Here is a 19,144-nt window from a genome sequence, read left to right as displayed (position 1 = left end):
GGGATAGAGACACATTGATGGCCTGTATAAGTGACACTCAGGTACAGTGTTGCTGGGATAGAGACACACTGATAGCCTGTTTAAGTGACCATCAGGTACAGTGATGCTGGGATAGAGACACTTTGATGGCCTGTATAAGTGATGGTCAGGTACAGTGATGCTGGGATAGAGACACATTGATGGTCTGTATAAGTGACGGTCAGGTACGGTGATTCTGGGATAGAGACACATTGATGGTCTGTATAAGTGACAGTCAGGTACAGTGATGCTGGGATAGAGACACATTGATGGCCTGTATAAGTGACAGTCAGGTACAGTGATGCTGGGATAGAGACACACTGATAGCCTATATATGTGACCGTCAGGTACAGTGATGCTGGGATAGAGACAAATTTATGGCCTGTATAAGTGACAGTCAGGTACAGTGATGCCTGGGATAGAGACACAATGATGGCCTGTATAAGTGACTTTCGGGTACAGTGATGCTGGGATAGAGACACATTGATGGCCTGTATAAGTGACGGTCAGGTACGGTGATGCCTGGGATAGTGACACATTGATGGCCTGTATAAGTGACGGTCAGGTACGGTGATGCCTGGGATAGAGACACAATGATGTCCTGTATAAGTGACAGTCAGGTATAGTGATGCTGGGATAGAGACGCATTGATGGCCTGTATAAGTGACAGTCAGGTACGGTGATGCTGGGATAGAGACACATTGATGGCCTGTATAAGTGACAGTCAGGCACAGTGATGTTGGGATAGAGACACATTGATGGCCTGTATAAGTGCTGGTCAGGTACAGTGATGCTGGGATAGAGACACATTGATGACCTGTATAAGTGACAGTCAGGTACAGTGATGCCTGGGATAGAGACACGTTGATAGCCTGTACAAGTGACAGTCAGGTACGGTGATGCTGGGATAGAGACACATTGATGGCCTGTATAAGTGACAGTCAGGTACAGTGATGCCTGGGATAGAGACACATTGATGGCCTGTATAAGTGACAGTCAGGTACAGTGATGCCTGGGATAGAGACACGTTCATGGCCAGTATAAGTGACAGTCAGGTACAGTGATGCTGGGATAGAGACACATTGATGGCCTGTATAAGTGACAGTCAGGTACGGTGATGCTGGGATAGAGACACATTGATGACCTGTATAAGTGACAGTCAGGTACGGTGATGCTGGGATAGAGACACATTGATGGCCTGTATAAGTGACAGTCAGGTACAGTGATGCTGGGATAGAGGCACATTGATGGCCTGTATAAGTGACAGTCAGGTACAGTGATGCCTGGGATAGAGACACGTTCATGGCCTGTATAAGTGACAGTAAGGTACAGTGATGCTGGGATAGAGACACAATGATGGCCTGTATAAGTGACAGTCAGGTACAGTGATGCTGGGATAGAGACACATTGATGGCCTGTATAAGTGACCGTCAGGTACAGTGATGCTGGGATAGACACTTTGATGGCCTGTATAAGTGACAGTCAGGTACGGTGATGCTGGGATAGAGACACATTGATGGCCTGTATAAGTGACTTTCAGGTACAGTGATGCTGGGATAGAGACACATTGATGGCCTGTATAAGTGATGGTCAGGTACAGTGATGCTGGGATAGAGACACATTGATGGCCTGTATAAGTGACAGTCAGGTACGGTGCTGCCTGGGATAGACACACATTGATGGCCTGTATAAGTGACAGTCAGGTACGGTGATGCCTGGGATAGTGACACATTGATGGCCTGTATAAGTGACAGTCAGGTACGGTGATGCCTGGGATAGAGACACATTGATGGCCTGTATAAGTGACAGTCAGGTACAGTGATGCCTGGGATAGAGGCACATTGATGGCCTGTATAAGTGACAGTCAGGTACGGTGATGCCTGGGATAGAGACACATTGATGGCCTGTATAAGTGACAGTCAGGTACAGTGATGCTGGGATAGAGAAACACTTATAGTCTGTATAAGTGAAAGTCAGGTACAGTGAGGCTGGGATAGAGACACATTGATGGCCTGTATAAGTGACAGTCAGGTACAGTGATGCCTGGGATAGAGACACGTTGATGGCCTGTATAAGTGACCGTCAGGTACAGTGATGCTGGGATAGAGACACATTGATGGCCTGTATAAGTGACAGTCAGGTACAGTGATGCTGGGATAGAGGCACATTGATGACCTGTATAAGTGACGGTCAGGTACCGTGATGCTGGGATAGAGACACATTGATGGCCTGTATAAGTGACAGTCAGGTATGGTGATGCTGGGATAGAGACACATTGATGGCCTGTATAAGTGACAGTCAGGTACGGTGATGCTGGGATAGAGACACATTGATGGCCTGTATACTGTAAGTGACGGTCAGGTACGGTGATGCTGGGATAGAGACACATTGATGGCCTGTATAAATGACGGTCAGGTACGGTGATGCTGGGATAGAGACACATTGATGGCCTGTATAAGTGACTGTCAGGTACAGTGATGCCTGGGATAGAGACACATTGATGGCCTGTATAAGTGACGGTCAGGTACAGTGATGCCTGGGATAGAGACACATTGATGGCCTGTATAAGTGACGGTCAGGTACGGTGATTGCTGGGATAGAGACACATTGATGGCCTGTATAAGTGACGGTCAGGTACGGTGATGCCTGGGATAGAGACACAATGATTCCCTGTATAAGTGACAGTCAGGTACAGTGATGCTGGGATAGAGACACATTGATGGCCTGTATAAGTGACAGTCAGGTACAGTGATGCTGGGATAGAGACACACTGATAGCCTGTATAAGTGACCGTCAGGTACAGTGATGCTGGGATAGAGACACTTTGATGGCCTGTATAAGTGATGGTCAGGTACGGTGATGCTGGGATAGAGACACATTGATGGTCTGTATAAGTGACGGTCAGGTACGGTGATTCTGGGATAGAGAAACATTGATGGTCTGTATAAGTGACAGTCAGGTACAGTGATGCTGGGATAGAGACACATTGATGGCCTGTATAAGTGACAGTCAGGTACAGTGATGCTGGGATAGAGACACACTGATAGCCTGTATAAGTGACCGTCAGGTACAGTGATGCTGGGATAGAGACACATTGATGGCCTGTATAAGTGACAGTCAGGTACAGTGATGCCTGGGATAGAGACACAATGATGGCCTGTATAAGTGACGGTCAGGTACAGTGATGCTGGGATAGAGACACATTGATGGCCTGTATAAGTGACGGTCAGGTACGGTGATGCCTGGGATAGTGACACATTGATGGCCTGTATAAGTGACGGTCAGGTACGGTGATGCCTGGGATAGAGACACAATGATGGCCTGTATAAGTGACAGTCAGGTACAGTGATGCTGGGATAGAGACACATTGATGGCCTGTATAAGTGACAGTCAGGTACAGTGATGCTGGGATAGAGACACACTGATAACCTGTATAAGTGACTGTCAGGTACAGTGATGCTGGGATAGAGACACATTGATGGCCTGTATAAGTGACAGTCAGGTACAGTGATGCTGGGATAGAGACACATTGATGGTCTGTATAAGTGACGGTCAGGTACGGTGATGCCTGGGATAGAGACACGTTGATGGCCTGTATAAGTGACTGACAGGTACGGTGATGCTGGGATAGAGACACATTGATGGCCTGTATACTGTAAGTGACGGTCAGGTACGGTGATGCTGGGATAGAGACACATTGATGGCCTGTATAAATGACGGTCAGGTACGGTGATGCTGGGATAGAGACACATTGATGGCCTGTATAAGTGACAGTCAGGTACAGTGATGCTGGGATAGAGACACATTGATGTTCTGTATAAGTGACGGTCAGGTACAGTGATGCTGGGATAGAGACACATTGATGGCCTGTATAAGTGACAGTCAGGTACAGTGATGCTGGGATAGAGAGACACTGATAGCCTGTATAAGTGACAGTCAGGTACAGTGATGCTGGGATAGAGACACATTGATGGCCTGTATAAGTGACAGTCAGGTACAGTGATGCTGGGATAGAGACACACTGATAGCCTGTATAAGTGACAGTCAGGTACAGTGATGCTGGGATAGAGACACATTGATGGCCTGTATAAGTGACGGTCAGGTACTTTAATATTCCTCTGTTGACACTAAATGCCATCTATGTGAATGCATAATGGTGGACATGGATATTACATGATTTGGGGCTTTCCTCCCACTCCATTACCAGAGATACACAGCCACTACATATAATCCCTCCCAGAGAGCTGCATTGAATCGATATTAATGACTTGTGCTGTCTCTCTGATTCATGTAACTGGGTGGGTGTGGATGGTGGTGGCTATATAAGAGACTGGTAGAGAGACTGCGTTTAGGAAAGTGGCACGCTCAATACATCCGACAATGAGCTTCACTAAGCAATAACAAGACCGACTGAAGGATGAGAGGTCTACAGATGTATCCTCATTTACCTATTGTTTTTCCACCACATAGCACCTGATGCGTAGCGCCATAATGCGGCATTTCATATTAAGTCGCTGCACAGCGTAATACCAGTTTACAAACGGCCAATGGCGTCTTTCCGAAACTGTTCTGCAACTGCTTTAGAAAGCTACAGTGTTGTTAAACAATTAAAATACACGGCACATACGCATCCGTGTGACTGTTTACCTGTCAGATTGCTGAATTCACCGCCAGCCAGTGTGCACAAGATCGCCGCTTCCACCCACTGGTACAGTTTTCATCAGTGGCGCACGGTCCACTTAGTATTTGAGCTGGCTACTGCATGGCGTGTCTTAGGGCTTCTTGGTGCAAGTTTTGTAACGCGCCAAGGGCGGCTATTTGGTGCGACTATTTGGCGTATCTTGAGGATAGATTTATGAGGGCACATCTGTATCGTAGTGAGGTACGGTTCTATGCGGTACAGCCCTAGATTTACCAACATATTTGCCAGGAAAAATGTCCTAACATTATTCTCATGATTGCTTTTTTTTACCCATTATTAGGCTGACACAGCCAAGAAACGAAGTGCCAGTGTCCCTGCGGTGGTGAGATCAATTAGCACTTATCTTTTTTTTCTTAAGCAAATGACCATTATCTGAAAGTCATATGGTGGTAAATTGAATAATGGGAATATTTAACCCATGTTCACTGATGATTAGATGTAACGCTAAAGGTGCCCATCCACTAGACGATTAAGTTGAGCGATTGAACGATAACGTTTGTTCCATCGTTCATAAATCGTTTGCAAAAATGTCTAAAACGACCAGCGATGCACGTGACATCTATCATCGGGCAAACATGCTGGACAGGTTGAGCAGGTATGCAGATGATTGATGAGCCTGCACTGACCGAATGCTCATCACAGCCTGACAAACGACTGCACCATTACAATGTCGTCATCGTGCAGTCGTTTTCAGATCTGCAAGAGGATGGGCACCTTAAGACTCGTAGAAGTGAGATTTGTAATGGGCTGTAGCAGATATCTGCAAATAGGATGTCTCATAAATCCAGTCCTTGGTCTTGTACCAGATCTGGGGAGGTCTATGGTGGAGGGCAGAGGAGATGTCTCTATTTGAGAATGTGTCTAACCGCGCAGTGTGCGCCTAACATGAAGCATGCTGACAGCACGCCTGCATGACCGCCCTCTGTGTGGCCCCTCCTAGGGCTGTGGGTCCTCCTTGATGGCGGAAATCGTTCAAGAGAGAGATGTACTGTATCAAGCCATGGAGAGAGATAAAGTTGACAAGTTGCCCATTGATTGAAGTGCACCCCCATGTTTTAGTTTTGGTTCTAAATCATCGTTGTGATTTGGTTTTTTCAAAAAGACCCTCAAGTGTTTTGGTTCGGTTTCTGCTTATTTCTTTAAAAATTGATAAAAACAGCTAACATTGTGTAACTTGGACCTGCTTTTGTTCCTATAGCATTATTAACATCAATAACTTTAATTCCCAGTTATTTCCAGTCAGTTTTGACCACCGCACATCACCTGAAATCACGAGGGAGGGGCTTACAGTACATGCAATCCAAAATATGCGATATCTGGTTTTTAGATCCGAGTTCTGAACTTGGGGCCTGATTCAGATCCATTCGCTAGATGCGACCGCTCGCTCCCAGCGTATGCAAATTCGGCTAAGTGACGTCAAGGCAGGCGATCACAGGGCAAGTCATAAGCGCGCCCACTATGTCTTGGCGAGCGATCACTTTGTGTTAGTAGACGCCCACCAGCCTGTCTCAAGCTGCCCACTTGCGCACGTCATCTCCAGAAAGTGCTTTAAACCACTGGTACATCGAGCACCATCGGATGCGATCGCAGCTCGTTTAAGGTTGACTATACCCTGCCACAAGCACTGCGAACATTTGAGAGTGAAATCCCACGACGTGATGTGTAATATGATGCTGCCTTTTAATTATGCACGCCTCTGTAATGGCATTGTAGTTCATAGGCACGCCTGCGTTCGCACCTCCACTCCCCAGTTACTAGTGGCCTGCCCCTGTTACCACCCATAAACGGCTTGACCTGTCACTCATTCAACTGGGCAGTCTCTGCTGGACGAGCGATTGCTTTCCCATCGCTCGTTCAAGTTCACGCACGCGCAATACGATGCATGCGCACATTGCGAAACATTGCTCGCTCCGAGCGATCGCTTGCTAGCGAACGATTCTGAATCAGGCCCTTGGTGAGAAGACTCGAGTTCTGACTCGGTTCTACTCAGAACCCCAAAGTGATCCGGGCTGGGACCCAGTTTGACTCAGAACCCCAGAGTTCGGGTGTGTTCGATTTTCATCAAAACCAAATTGCCCATTTCTGCTATAAATACGTATTGCTGTATAATGTGTACTATGAGGCGGCCTACTGAAAGTATAGGTCAAGACTAGATGTCCACCATTTTATCATACATGTGTAGAAAGAGAACGTTTACTGGGAGGAAAATGTTCTGAGGCCACAGAACGAGGCAACGGAAACCAATGGTTCGCAAACCATCTATGTTTCTGATCCAATGGTAATGGTTTTCCCATTCGATTCTGGGATTGAGATGGTTGCCACCATCGCATTCATCTTACTGAGGTGTGTTCTTGCAATTGAACAGTTTAGAAGAGGTGGCCACAATTCATTGAAAGCCGTTATCTGATGGCAGAAGTGCTCCAGCAATCACTAGATGGAGTAGCTGGGACCAAGCGTGATGATGAGGTTCATGTCATCAAACTCCCCACCACTAGGTTTCACGTCATGAGGCTCACCGGCACTGCATCGTGATTGCGCAATTTTCATTGTGCCGCTGCAGTGGTCGGTGTGTAATGAAGCAATTTATGTCATGAAGTCTTACATGCCCCAACTTCATATACTGTAGCTCAAATCCATTCTCGTGGACCACAATTGGGTGCATAAGTGCCAAAAATTGTCTACAGATGTGTCCTCATACAGCAAGCCTCAATACGCCACGCAGTGCGATTTACTTGGTGTGTGAGCCGCCAAGCCCCGTGCAACTCTGCCAGTATCTTCTTTTGCCAAATGCATCGGTTGTCTTTTTTTTTTTTTACCGAAAATGCGTTGGGCACCTTTTTTTGCCGAAAATGCATCGGGTGTCTTTTTTTTTTTTTTTTTTTTTACAAAAATGCGTCTAAATCGCAATGCAGGGCAACTAGGACGCATCAGCAGACTGTGCTGATTAATGTGATAAGTGACACTTGTGCAGAATATCTGTGTGCACCGGAGTCTGTATATGAAGCACGACGAAACTTGGAATAAAAAATGTTGCAGCCGCTACAGTGTAGCACTTCGTATACAGATTCAGAGACTCAGGAGAGAACGTACGCACTCGGCCGATGGTTTTTTACTGCGCATGCGCGAACCAGCCAGTGCAATGGAGTAAGCGTACGCAGACTACACGCAGCATGTACGCAGACCCCTTCATATAATGATTGACAGGAAGTGCCGTTTGTGGGTGGTGATGGAGGTGGCCGGGCGAAAGCAGACGTGCCTGTGTGTTGGGACGCTGTTTTAGGGGCGTGCATTATTAAGTCAGTGCGGCGACGGACGTAGTGACGAGACTCCGTGCATACAGGAAGTTCCCAAGATCCTGCGCGAGGTCTGGTCGACCACTATTATGCAAATGTGGTCGATGGTTCTCGATGCTACTGATGTCTACGCTATCTTGCGTACGGATCAGGCTTTCAGTAAAGGGAGATGGGCAGTTTAATATGGGGATGAGCGTCTTTATCTTGTGCTGCGAGCTCCGTGCGTATGCATTGATTAGCATATTCTCGCAGCGGCTGGGTGCGTGCGTCTGCTATGGTGCGTTCCTTACTGAATCTGGCCCTCATTCACACACAGAAATACAAGTGCCGCATATCAAAATAATCAGCACAGTCTGCTGGTGCGTCCTAGTCACATCGTATCGCAACTCAGACACATTTTTGCCAAAAAAAGACGCCCGATGCTAGCAGAGTCTCACGGGACCTAACATGCTGAGAGGGGCTTTTTGGGGCGACTGCAGTAAAAATGTGTAAGGACACAGCTGTACTTCCATAATTGTCCCTTTTTTATGTCCGATAAGGAATAAGGTAATTGCAAACTTGTGGGCCATCGTTAAAGTATGCGCATTTGTAGACATTATTTAGCGAATCCTGATTACAGCTTAATCACTATCATCTGTGCTTACACTTTCCCCCATGCTAATGCATATGCAGCCTGGCAGTCTATGCACGGTTTGCTAATAAACGCTAGGGACTGTAAGGCCGCACTCCATCATGCGTGTGACTCCGAATCAGGACCCCCCATGTGTTTCTGATCTCTGTGGAAAATGGGAAGATCATTTTAGCCTGTTAGGATAAAAAAAAAACCTCCATTATTCATCCAAAATAAATGAAATTTGTTTTATTAGTTGCAGAAAGAAAACATTGACATCCGGAAGATCAGTTTGCCGACCAATGTAAGCTTAAAACATTTGTAAGATCCTTGGATTTTGTTTAGATTTTTTCTTTTTGCCCCAATTGTGTTTCAAATAGCTAAAACGGTAATATCCGCATCATTGGGTGTATGATCAATGTACTTATGGGTTCCTAGATGCTGGACTAAAGGAAACATTAAAGTCAATTTCCTAGCACTGAATTTAGGTGCAAACATTTCACTGATCCATGTCAGCCAATTAGCTGTGAACTACTTATTGGCTGATGTCAGCCTCACTCCCCAGACAGTTACCAAAACACAATTTATCTAAAATAAGGACATGGACAAGTGTTGGTGGTTAAAAAGGGGTCAGCACAAGTTTTTTTTTTATTTGCATTAGGATAGTGTGGTGATGAAGGCAATACTATTACTCATCGGCAATAAACCAAACCCGTCCATCACAACACGTCAGGCCTGGATGGGGGGGGGGCTTCTGCCCTCCCATCATACCCCACTTGAGGTATCCAACTCCCCTCCCAATGACACAAAGCTCAGTGCCCACCTGGACCCGTGGTGCCACTAACCCCAGTAGGGTAGAATCAGCCTGACCCGTGTATTGGCGGGGGAAGCACCTAAAGATCTAATAACGAGACGAGTCACTGCGGCCGTTCTTTCCCGCAATCCTCAAAACGTTGACATCTAAGGTAAAAAGGGCGAGATGCCAAACGATCGAGGAGGAACCACAATGTTCCAGCCAGCCTAAGCCAACAAAAAAAATTACTCCTCCCAATGCAAGTCTAACCAATGAACTAACAAGACTAAACTACTGACAAAAAAACATTAACCCTGTCTTCCCAGTGTTAGCTGACACACCCTTTAGTGTTTAAATGGCCACCAGGCATAATAAATGCCTTCTGTCACTGTTACAGTATCTGTCTGATGCAAATGATTTATGCTGTGGGTGTAAACTGTTCACATCGGTAGAGAACTTTGCTCCGAAGCATAGGATTTTGAAATCTAGCATAAAATTGGAAACTTGTACCAGCCTATGAGATGTATTAAGATCTGCATCCTATAATAAGACATATCTTAAAAATAAATGTAACTCAAAATTGCGCAAGTCTCTAAGGGCGTAGCTGACTTGCGTTGCAATGCCCCTACCATACTGGGTATGCAATCGGGAAGCCGACTGCCTAAATACCGGCAGCCGGCTTCCCGACTGTCATATCCCGGCAAGGGTGAAATGCCAGGCGTCTAGATGTAGACGCCCAGCATTTCCCCGATGCCGGGAGACCGGCGACCCGCATCCCAATCGTTGAGATGCAGGGCGCCGCGAGCGGACAGCCGCGGGGGGGGAAGGGTTAGGTTTAGGGCTCCCGGGGGGGACTTAGGGTTAGGCAACCCCTCGGGAGGGTTAGGGTTAGGCTAGGGAGAGGGAGGGTTAGGGTTAGGCACCCCCGGGGGGACTTAGGGTTAGGCACCCCCCGGGGGACTTAGGTTTAGGCAGCGGGGAAGGGGGTGGTTAGGGTTAGGCACTTAGAGGGGGGATTAGGGTTAGGCACCTGGGGGGGAGGTTAGGGTTAGGCACCCCTAAGGAGGGTTAGGTTAGGTTAGTAGTTACTCACCTATCCACGATCTGGATTTCCAGCGCTGTCGGGCTGCCGGGATCTCTGCTGATGTCGGGCTGCCGCTGACGGGAATCGAGCCGGCGGTATTTCATACCAATTCCCTGTACTGAATTTGTACCTGAATGCTAAAGTGGGTGATAATTTAAAGCTAAGTGTACACTGGAGCGACGTTGGGCCGATTTACCATTTTGGAATGACAAATCATCTACATCGCTCAATGTGTACGTACGATTGCGCCCTCCCACTGGTCACTTGCGACGGTCGCTGCTTGTCTGTGCTACACATCAAACCTAGCTATATGGTGCACATTGCCTAGTGTGTACGGCCAATCGGATCGACCAGGCGATGTGTCGTTCTGATTTGTCCTCTGAAGATGTCACCTCTTGCCACTCCCAGCCAGTTGTCTTAAAGGTAATTGTTCTAGTCACAGTGTGTACAGGAGCAACGATAAATGGTATATGAACAAATTATACAATATGTTGTTCGGTCGTTGGCAAGATTGCACAGTGTGTACGCTCAATATCGCTTGTTCTGGGCTCAAGGGGAATCGTTGGGAAAGTCGGAACGAATGCCGGTCCCTCCAGTGTATAACCAGCTTAAGATCCAAGCAACTGCAAAAATACGGGTAAGGTGCAGTGCCACAGATTTTATACAAGTCACAATTTTTAAGTGGCGCAAACCTGGTCACACTGTGTATGCGGCCTGTTTAGATCCAACCATCCATTAGGTACACAAATAAATAAAATAAATATTTTATTTGTTTCAGAAAGAAAACGCTGACATCCGGAAGAACAGTCTAATGGACAACGTAAGCATGAAGTATTCTTTAATTGCATTCTAGGGATTAATGAACTCTTTGTGAGTTTTCCTCAAAACTTTTTTTTTACAAAACCAAAAGTAAAGATTTTTCTCGTAACATTGAGTCAATGAGGAAGAGTCTCTACATTTATATACGGCACATCGTTCTCTTGACATTTGCGGTCACGTTTTGCAGAGGTAGCGCTGCCTGTTGAACCAAAAGGTTTGGTGCCAATGTGGGCAGGGGAGCAGCACAAAAACTTTGAGGGCAACTCTTGTTATTTCATGACTAGCAAAATGGACCCAGCATGGGCCAACTCAGCCCCCCTCCCAGACCTATCCCACTTACCACCGCCACAACTGTCTTCTCTCATTCTCACCATGCATGGAGGGGGCTGGGGATGTTGACAAAAAATATAATGTGTAAATACTCCTAGTGCCACAAATGTGTTAAACACAATGTAGTGCCCCCTGTACACATTATGTCGCAGCGCCCCCCAACACTGTTGATGTAGCTATGTGTGGGTGACCCCTGCCATGTTCTTTATTTATTTATTTTATTTATTAACAGTTTCTTGTATAGCGCAGCATATTCAGTTGCGCTTTACAATTGTAAACATTAATAGAACAAAACTGGGTAATAACAGACAGATATATAGGTAGGAAGGCCCTGCTCGCAAGCTTACAATCTATAGGGAAATTGGCATTGATACACAAGGATAGGTGCTATATATTGCATTTTGGTCCAGCCAGAATGCACAGTTTCTTGGTTGGCTCCATGATCCAGTCACACAGGAATGTCGGCCAAATGTCATGAGGATGTGAGAGAAAGACGATGTGTGAGGTTATGTGTGGACTGTGATAGGGGATGTAATTACATATGGAGGCTATGAAGGTTATGTGGGTGGTTCTGGGATCTGATAAGCTTGCCTGAAGAGGTGAGTTTTCAGGGATCGCTTGAAGGATCGGAGACTAGAGGAAAGTCGTATTGTGCGTGGTAAGGCATTCCATAGAGTGGGTGCAGCCCGAAGAAAGTCCTGTAACCGTGAATGGGAGCAAGTAATGCGTGGGGATGAGAGACGCAGATCTTGTGCTGAGCGGAGAGGTCAGGTAGGGAGATATTTTGAAATGAGTGAAGAGATGTATGTTGATGTGGTTTGGTTAATAGCCTTATGTGTAAGTAAGAGTATTTTGTATTGAATACGGTAGAAAAGTGGCAACCAATGGAGGGTTAATCAGAACATGTTATTCACGATTATCATATAGATGTGGGTACCTTTTATTGTGTCATAAAATAATAACTGTTGCCCCATCATAAATATATTATTTTGCCCCAATAATAATTACATAATATTGCCACTTAATATAATTAATAATACTGCCCTGTTAGTATAATTAATAAATATAATTATCCTCTAAAAAAAAAAACATGCATTAAGTTGACCCAAGTAACATATTAATAAAATCATGACTCCCTCATAATATAATTATTTGAATTTGGCCCCCCTTAAGCTATATGATAAGCTTTGTCCTTTATGCTTGCCCAGAGTTTTGTACCTAGCTCCACCAAATTTGGCATGGTGGTGTAGTTTGAACAGGATTAAGTGTTTGGCTATGTTTGAAGTTCGTAAGGCCCATGGAGGTCTATATGTGCTCACCAGGTAGGCCATGGAGTCTCTGATTTCAAAGTATTAAGGTCTGGAAAGTGATAAAGTGGAGAGTGATAAATGACAGCCACTCAGCTCCTAACTGTCATGTTACAGGCTGTGTTTGAAAAATGACAGTTAGGAGCTGATTGGTGGGTCGTTTATCACTCTCCACTTTATCACTTTCCAGAGCTTAATACATCTGCCCCAGGATGTCTTCCAGTGCCTAAAACTGCCCTGATCTGAAGGCACAGGCTGATATGTACCAGCGGGGGGCAGGCAGAGCTCCAACGGAAGAGCAGTGAGTCGGAGGATCAACTGTCACACTGCACCTGCACTGACAGTTACTCATTTCCTCCAACTGTCACACTGTTACTTATTTCCTCCCAGCACATTGTCATATGCCATGGTCTCCAATGCTGGTCTACAATGTAAAAAATAAAGGTTGCAGATGTACTTCAAGGTCCATCCTAGATATCCCAGCTAGTCATTAATGATTTCCCCCATAATTATTAAATGTGACTCATCTAAGTGAGACAGCTTGCAATTTTCCAGTGGTTTTAATGGCAGTTCAGAGAATTACAACCACCACAAATAAAGTTCCCACCTCAAAGCTGCTGAATAGTAAATTTAAATTTCCACTGCACCTTCCTCTCTTATGCCACCTCATTTATTCTGGGAGTCTTGCTTTGCATGCATTGTAAATTAACAATAAATGCATTTTGTACAATTATCAAAGCTAATTAGTCATAACATTTTATTCATTATACACAAAACTTTGTGTCGAACTATGAAATTAGAATGTACAGTAGAATCATATCTAGCAATGGAGGTACTCCCATCCTGACAATGTCTTCAGAAATATCTACACACATTACATTACTGTGGAGCTCAGGCATTTTTAAATCTCTCTAATGGCGGTATGTAAATAATAATAATAATATAATAACAATAATAATGATTAATAATAATAAATACAGGTAACAGCATTACATGAAAACATTAGGACCGATTGACCATTTCAATGCCCATCTCATCCCTTCAGAAACTCCCAGAAAACGTATACCTGGGTAGTGGCCTGGTGGACCGCCATGCCTATTGCGTAACGGATGTCGCACAGGTAAAGGTTTTTTTTATTATTTTTGTGGGAATACATTTTGCAGACATTCGGAGAATTAATGCCAAAATAATCATTATTCATATAAATTCACTGTGACAAATACTGTGTGCATATTGTTACATTGTTAATAAATATAAATGCAAAAACAGTAATTATGTGACATATCTTTGCAATTTGTTGGTATCTTTTACATATAAATCTGGAGTATACGCTATGTGGTGTAAAATTGTTTTTAAAAATATGTTTATGATATGATAAGCCTATTCATCAACACTAAAATAAAGTTTCAAGGACATTTTCCTTAAATATCGTTATTTTAGTATTCATGAACAGACTTAGCACAGGAGATATCACTGATATCTCCTTGCTAAGTCCCCCTGCGTTAATTTCCACACTCCCCATACATTAGTACATTAATACATTAGTACATTAGTATGGGGATTTGGAAATTATGGTATTCATCAAATTCCAAAAATTATGTATTTTCGATGTAATTTGATGGAGTTACTATTCGCCACTGTGAGATGGCGAATAGCAGGTGAGACTTACCTGCTTCCAGCTGGTGAGGTCCCCCGGCGTCTTCCTTCGGCGCTCTGGTCCCTCCTCTGGCATCGGTGGTTGCTCGGACACTGTGTTCTCCCAGCAGAACACAATAAAGTTTATAAAAAAAAAAAGTTTTTTTTTTTTTCTAAACTGTACAGTGTTCTGCCGGGAGAACACAGTTGCCGAGCAGCCACCGGAGCCGGAGGCAGCTGCAGCGGGCAGGTAAGTGCGGGACAGGGGGGAGGTTTTCGGAGGGGTGGTTGGAGAGGACACACAAAATTACCGCAGCTGTAGGTAGTGCTACGCATGCGCTGGGTTTACGAATGTAACAGCGCATGCGCAGCACAGATTCCAGCTGCGGTAAGTTAGTGTAGAAAGGGATAACTATCTATTTCACGAAAACCTGTCATCGCAAAAATGACAGCTTTTCGGAATAGATAGTTATGGAGAGGAGGAATGATGAATTCCTCCGGTAATTAGGTAGAACGCGAGTTCTAAACCTAATTACCACCATCGAATTTTAAGTTATGACGAATAGGCCTCAAAGATTTTAAAAGCGCATCATTTGAAGAAACAATCAGGGAAGCAAAAAGTTGTGTTACAATGTACCCACCATTTTATAATATACTACTTACCTTCTAATATCATATACTGCATACCTACTAATATCATACACTGTACACCAGCTAATATCATACACTGCACACCTGCTAATATCATACACTGCACACCTGCTAATATCATACACTGTACACCTGCTAATATCATACACTGCACACCTGCTAATATCATACACTGCACACCTGCTAATATCATACACTGTACACCTGCAAATATCATACACAGCACAACTGCTAATATCATACACTGCACACCTGCTAATTTCATACACTGCACACCTGCTAATATCTTACGCTACACACCTGTTAATATCTTACACTACACACCTGCTAATATCATACACTGCACACCTGCTAATATCATATGCTGCACACCTGTTAATATCTTACACTACACACCTGCTAATATCATACAATGCATACCTGCAAATACCTCCTAATATATACTGCATACCTACTAATATCATATACTGTACTGCATACCTCTTCATATCATATACTGCATACCTGCTAATATCACACTGCATCCCTGCTAATATCATACACTGCACACCTAGTAATACCATATACTGTACTGAATACCTACTAATATCATACACTACACACCTGCTAATATCATACACTGCACACCTGCTAATATCATACACTGCACACCTGCTAATATCTTACACTACACACCTGCTAATATCATACACTACACACCTGCTAATATCATACACTGCATACCTGCTAATATCATATGCTGCACACCTGCGAATATCATATACTGCACACCTGCTAATAGCATACACTGTACACCTGCGAATATCATACACTGTACACCTGCTAATATCTTACACTACACACCTGCTAATATCATACACTACACACCTGCTAATATCATACACTGTACACCTGCTAATATCATACACTGCACACCTGCTAATATCATATACTGCACACCTGCTAATTTCTTACACTACACACCTACTAATATCATACACTGTACACCTGCTAATATCATACACTGCACACCTACTAATATCATACACTGTACACCTGCGAATATCATATACTGCACACCTGCTAATATCTTACACTGCATACAGTACCTGCTAATATCTTACACTACACACCTGCGAATATCATATACTGCACACCTGCTAATATCATACACTGCATGCCTGCTAATATCATACACTACACACCGGCTAATATCATACACTACACACCTGCTAATATCATACACTACACACCTGCTAATATCATACACTGCATACCTGCAAATACCTCCTAATATATACTGCATACCTCATAATATCATATACTGCAGACCTGCAAATACCTCCTAATATATACTGCATACCTACTAATATCATATACTGTACTGCATACCTCCTCATATCATATACTGAATACCTGCTAATATCACACTGCATACCTGCTAATATCATACACTGCCTACCTTCTAATATCATACACTGCATACCTACTAATATCATATACTGTACTGCATACCTACTAATATCATACACTGCATACCTACTAATATCATATACGGCATACCTGCTAATATCATACACTGCACCCCTGCTAATATCATACACTGCATACCTGCTAATATCATACACTGCATACCTGCTAATATCATACACTGCAAACCTGCTAATATCATACACTGCACACCTGCTAATATCTTACACTACACACCTGCTAATATCATACACTGCAAACCTGCTAATATCATACACTGCACACCTGCTAATATCCTACACTACACACCTGCTAATATCATACACTGCAAACCTGCTAATATCACACACTGCACACCTGCTAATATCATATACTGCATACCTGCTAATATCATACACTGCAAACCTGCTAATATCATACACTGCACACCTGCTAATATCATACACTGCACACCTGCTAATATTATACACTGCACACCTGCTAATATCATACACTGCACACCTGCTAATATCATACACTGCACACCTGCTAATATTATACACTGCACACCTGCTAATATCATACACTGCACACCTGCTAATATCATACACTGCACACCTGCTAATATCATACACTGCACACCTGCTAATATCATATACAGCACACCTGCTAAGATCATACACTGCACACCTGCTAATATCATACACTGCACACCTGCTAATATCATACACTGCACACCTGCTAATATCATACACTGCACACCTGCTAACATAATACACTGCACACCTGCTAATATCATATACTGCACACCTGCTAATATCATACACTGAAAACCTGTTAATATCATACACTGCACACCTGCTAATATCATACACTGCACACCTGCTAATATCATACACTGCACACCTGCTAATATCGTACACTGTACACCTGCTAATATCATACACTGCACACCTGCTAATATCATACACTGCACACCTGCTAATATCATACACTGCACACCTATTAATATCATACACTGCACACCTGCTAATATCATACACTGCACACCTGCTAATATCATATACTGCACACCTACTAATATCATACACTGCACACCTGCTAATATCATACACTGCACACCTGCTAATATCATACACAGCACACCTGCTAATATCATACACTGCACACCTGCTAATATCATACACTGCACACCTGCTAATATCATACACCGCACACCTGCTAATATCATATACTGCATACCTGCTAATATCATACACTGCACAACTGCTAATATCATACACTTCATACCTGCTAATATCATACACTGCACACCTGCTAATATTATACACTGCACACCTGCTAATATCATACACTGCATACCTGCTAATATCATACACTGCACACCTGCTATTATCATACACTGCATACCTACTAATATCATACACTGCACACCTGCTAATATCATACACTGCACACCTGCTAATATCATACACTGCACACCAGGAGCACCGAGAGGAGGGAGATCAGGTTCTGATTACCTCGGCCCGGATTTGCTGGGGTGGACCAGGCAGGGGCTTTTCTAGAGAGGAGGGGGCCTGTGTGCAGTCTTGGACATGAGCCCCTTCCTCTATGTCCGGCGGCCGGCAACGCACTGAGCTGTGCGCGCCCAGCGCCGGAGTTATACACTCTGGGCACTAGAGTGTGTCCAGAGTCTAAAGTGTATGCCCCTGTCACTGGGAAAATGGCCGCGGCGGCCATTGTCCCTGTACTGCGCATGCGCAATCGACGGGAAAATGGCTGTGGTGGCTATTTTCCAGTCGTTTTTACAGCGCCGGGCCCCCGCACTGTTGTGGGACTCCAGAGAGGTAAGTAATACTAAGGGTGCAGGGTGTGCAGTGCGGGGCCCCCCTGGACCCAGGGGCCAGTGTGCCCCGCACACCCTGCACCCATTATAGATACGCCCCTGGGCCCAGGTCTGCCGCTCCCCCTCCTAGTCCAGTCAGTGCAGTGTGTAGAAGAAAACTGCTGCTGCCGCAGAGTACAACAGCAGTCTACTCTGCCCCTACCAGATAGGAGGCGGGAGCACGATCGCTATGATGGATACCCTCCTCCTTGCCCCTGGCTGAGTGGCATAATGGAGTCCTATGTGAGGCATGCTGCAGATACTGTTTTTTTCCCCTGTCAGGAGGCATGGCCATGCCTCCTTACATTAGGCCACGCCCCCTTACATTAGGCCATGCCTCCTTATATTAGGCCATGCCGCCTTACTATTACCCGGGTCCCGGCCAGGCTATCTACAGCATACCTCCCAACATTTGCCCACGGAGAGTCGGGACTTCCGAGTGCCGAATGCGCGCACGTCCGAAAAGGGGGCGTGGCCTGACCGTAAAGGGGCGTGGTCTGATGACACGCCCCTGTTTGCATCACTAATGGGGCATGCCAGCATCTCCGAGATGCTGGGCTGCCCCCGGGCTTCCCCTCCGTACTGTGAA

At 44.8% G+C, this 19,144-nt stretch overlaps 1 protein-coding gene across 1 annotated transcript in view; it reads left to right on the top strand.

Moving 5' to 3' along the window:
- Positions 1 to 717: 717 nt before the first annotated feature.
- The window catches only part of LOC148532359 (calpain-2 catalytic subunit-like), an 85,180-nt gene continuing 66,753 nt past the window's right edge, over positions 718 to 19,144 (top strand). Inside the window, exons 1-5 of the mRNA XM_088467958.1 lie at positions 718 to 746; positions 5,001 to 5,042; positions 8,880 to 8,927; positions 11,279 to 11,320; positions 14,002 to 14,076. Coding sequence (XP_088324084.1) covers positions 723 to 746; positions 5,001 to 5,042; positions 8,880 to 8,927; positions 11,279 to 11,320; positions 14,002 to 14,076 — 231 coding nt within the window. The 5' untranslated portion in view covers positions 718 to 722. The remainder of the gene's footprint in view (positions 747 to 5,000; positions 5,043 to 8,879; positions 8,928 to 11,278; positions 11,321 to 14,001; positions 14,077 to 19,144) is intronic.

This window comes from Taudactylus pleione, unplaced genomic scaffold (assembly GCF_031769625.1).
Source record: "Taudactylus pleione unplaced genomic scaffold, aTauple2 ptg000079l, whole genome shotgun sequence".
Taxonomy (NCBI): Eukaryota; Metazoa; Chordata; class Amphibia; order Anura; family Myobatrachidae; genus Taudactylus; species Taudactylus pleione.
The sequence above is the reverse complement of the archived record's forward strand: the minus strand, read 5'-3'. Positions and strand labels throughout refer to the sequence as shown.